The sequence below is a fragment of the Plasmodium malariae genome, assembly GCF_900090045.1.
Source record: "Plasmodium malariae genome assembly, contig: PmUG01_00_39, whole genome shotgun sequence".
Lineage (NCBI taxonomy): Eukaryota > Apicomplexa > Aconoidasida > Haemosporida > Plasmodiidae > Plasmodium > Plasmodium malariae.
The window spans coordinates 152,249-154,705 of NW_021638312.1; the positions used below are offsets into that span (position 1 = coordinate 152,249).

At 19.9% G+C, this 2,457-nt stretch overlaps 1 protein-coding gene across 1 annotated transcript; it reads left to right on the top strand.

Moving 5' to 3' along the window:
* PmUG01_00066100 (PIR protein) lies at nucleotides 1-1,247 on the top strand (the record flags this gene model as incomplete). Its single annotated transcript, XM_029005356.1, has 3 exons — nucleotides 1-27; nucleotides 163-984; nucleotides 1,110-1,247. 3 exons carry the CDS (start codon nucleotides 1-3, stop codon nucleotides 1,245-1,247), a joined length of 987 nt encoding a protein of 328 aa, XP_028859150.1.
* Between the last annotated feature and the right edge of the window lie 1,210 nt (nucleotides 1,248-2,457).

The window sequence follows — 2,457 nt, forward strand, 5'->3', positions numbered from 1 at the left end:
ATGAGTTCTTTAGAAGATACAGTGTTGGTATAATTTGTACACTTGCAAAAATCATTATAAATAATTATTTTAATATTTTATATCTTATTAAAAAGAATAAAAAAAATTTTAAAAAAAGTCTTTAAATATATATATTGCTTATGTATTCTAATTAATTTTTAGGATGAAATAGTGCAAAAGTTACCTGAATATAAAAAATATGATGAACTTTATAAAAAAGGGAATAAAACCGTAAGTAATTACTGTGAAAGCATTTGTAACAATGAAAATTTATGTAAAGAAACAAAAGAACTCTGTAATACAATTATAGATAAATTAAAAAAGTTTGAAGACAAAGATAAAACAGACATCAATGATAAGGACAATTGTTCTTATTTCATTTATTGGACTCTTGATAAAATAATAGAAAAATTTAGAAGTAAATGTAGCAAGAAATTTGAAGCATGTGATGAAACTAAGCTTAATGGAGAACTTCTTCGGGCATATAAAGATATATTAAATAAAAGTTGTACATTTTATTTTGATGGTAAGTTCAACGAATGGAAAGAAGAAAAGTATTTGTATTATTATATTAAAAGCTATGAACACTTCAATAACAAAAAAGAATTTGTTAGTGGAGAAAAACAAAAATATTGTAAATACCTTAAATATATAGAAAGTATATATGAAAAACATATGACGCAATGTTGTACTTACTTCTATGAGCAGAGATATCAAAGGAACATATGTTCAAATTATTTTAAATGTGATAAAAATTATACCCCATATAAAATATTATCTAAATTAAAATGTGGAAATGTTAGATCTAGTGAATATTGGAAAGATTTAATTAAAGAATTAACCATAGATCGTGCTATTAAAGATAAAAGTCAAGATATATTGAAAAGTTCATTTAATATGTTTATCGAAGATCCATTCTACAAAGTAACGATATTTGGTCTTTTAGTCATAGGAATACTTTTCTCTTTATTCTTATTTTTTAAAGTAAAAAAAAACGTCCAGTTAAAAATATAAATATAATACATATTCGTACATAATTAATATTAATTAAAAAAATATATTTACAAAATAAAATTTTTATGCTTTTTATATATTTATTTTTATATTAGATTACACATAGTACAAAAAATAAAAATAAAGATAAATTTTTGGATCCAGATGGATACTTAGAGAAATATTATTCAGCGAAACATAGAAATATGAATTGGCGAGGCAAAAAAATTCGTTTATCTTATTATGCTGTATGAGACAATTAATTCTAATTTCGCAGGTGTTGTAAAATGACTTTGTGAGGGTATATTAAGATACATATACTTTTTGATATGGAGGTATTTGAATTTCTAAAACAAAAAAATGAATATATAAATGGTATAGAAATTGTTATTCATTTGATCATTATGAACTTATATATATTTATATTTTTTGTGTTATTTTTTTTTTCGCTTTGTTCAAGTACTTATATTAATGAAATAAAATATATTTAATTTTTATTACAGGATATTGTATTTTTATTTTTAAGAATTAATACTTTTTTTGATGCATCATAAAAAATAAAAATATGATAACTATATATTTTTATTTGTTCTGTTGTTCTATGGAACAGTAATTAGTATTATATATTTATTAATATATATAATCGAAATTGTAAAAATTATAATATTATATATATATATTTTTACGTAGTATTATCTAAACTCGTATATACATTTCAAAATTATATATTATTATAGTGAACTATATTGGATACACAATAATTTTTTAAAGTATAATAAAGAAGGAAATGTAATGTATTTCCTAGACGAAGATATTATTGAAATGTTACATTTATTAAATATATAAAGAATATGAATATATATATCATTATGAAGTAGTAATGAATGTGTGTTATGTTAATTCCTTAAGAATATGGTAATAATATTCAATTTGTATTTTATGGGATGAAGTCTACCTCCATACGGTTTCATTATTTTACGCTGTAACATGAATTGAATTATATAAGATTTTTTTAATACAAATTTTTCATTATCAAGAGGGAAGAATAAGAATATAAATATCTAATATTTATTAATTCAAGGTATGGTGAAATTCTATAAATGAATTAATTAAATAGCAAAAAAAAAAAAAAATAAATAAATTAACATAATAATGAGTTCATTAATATATGATTAATCAATGTAGAAGAAATACGTTTTTGTTTATAATGTAAAAAAAAAATTTTATAATATATTCATTTTTCGCTCAATAAAAGAATATACTGTAGAAAACATAAAATTTCCACAAAAAATATATTTTTATTAAGTAAAATTTATTATGAAATTAATTTTTTTATTTAATTACAAACCACTTCAATTCTCAGTATGTTGTTCCTCTGAACAAAATTATTTTAATAAACATAAAACAACTATGTATACAAATTCAAAAAATAGATTGATATAAAGAGGTGTATTATAAATATTA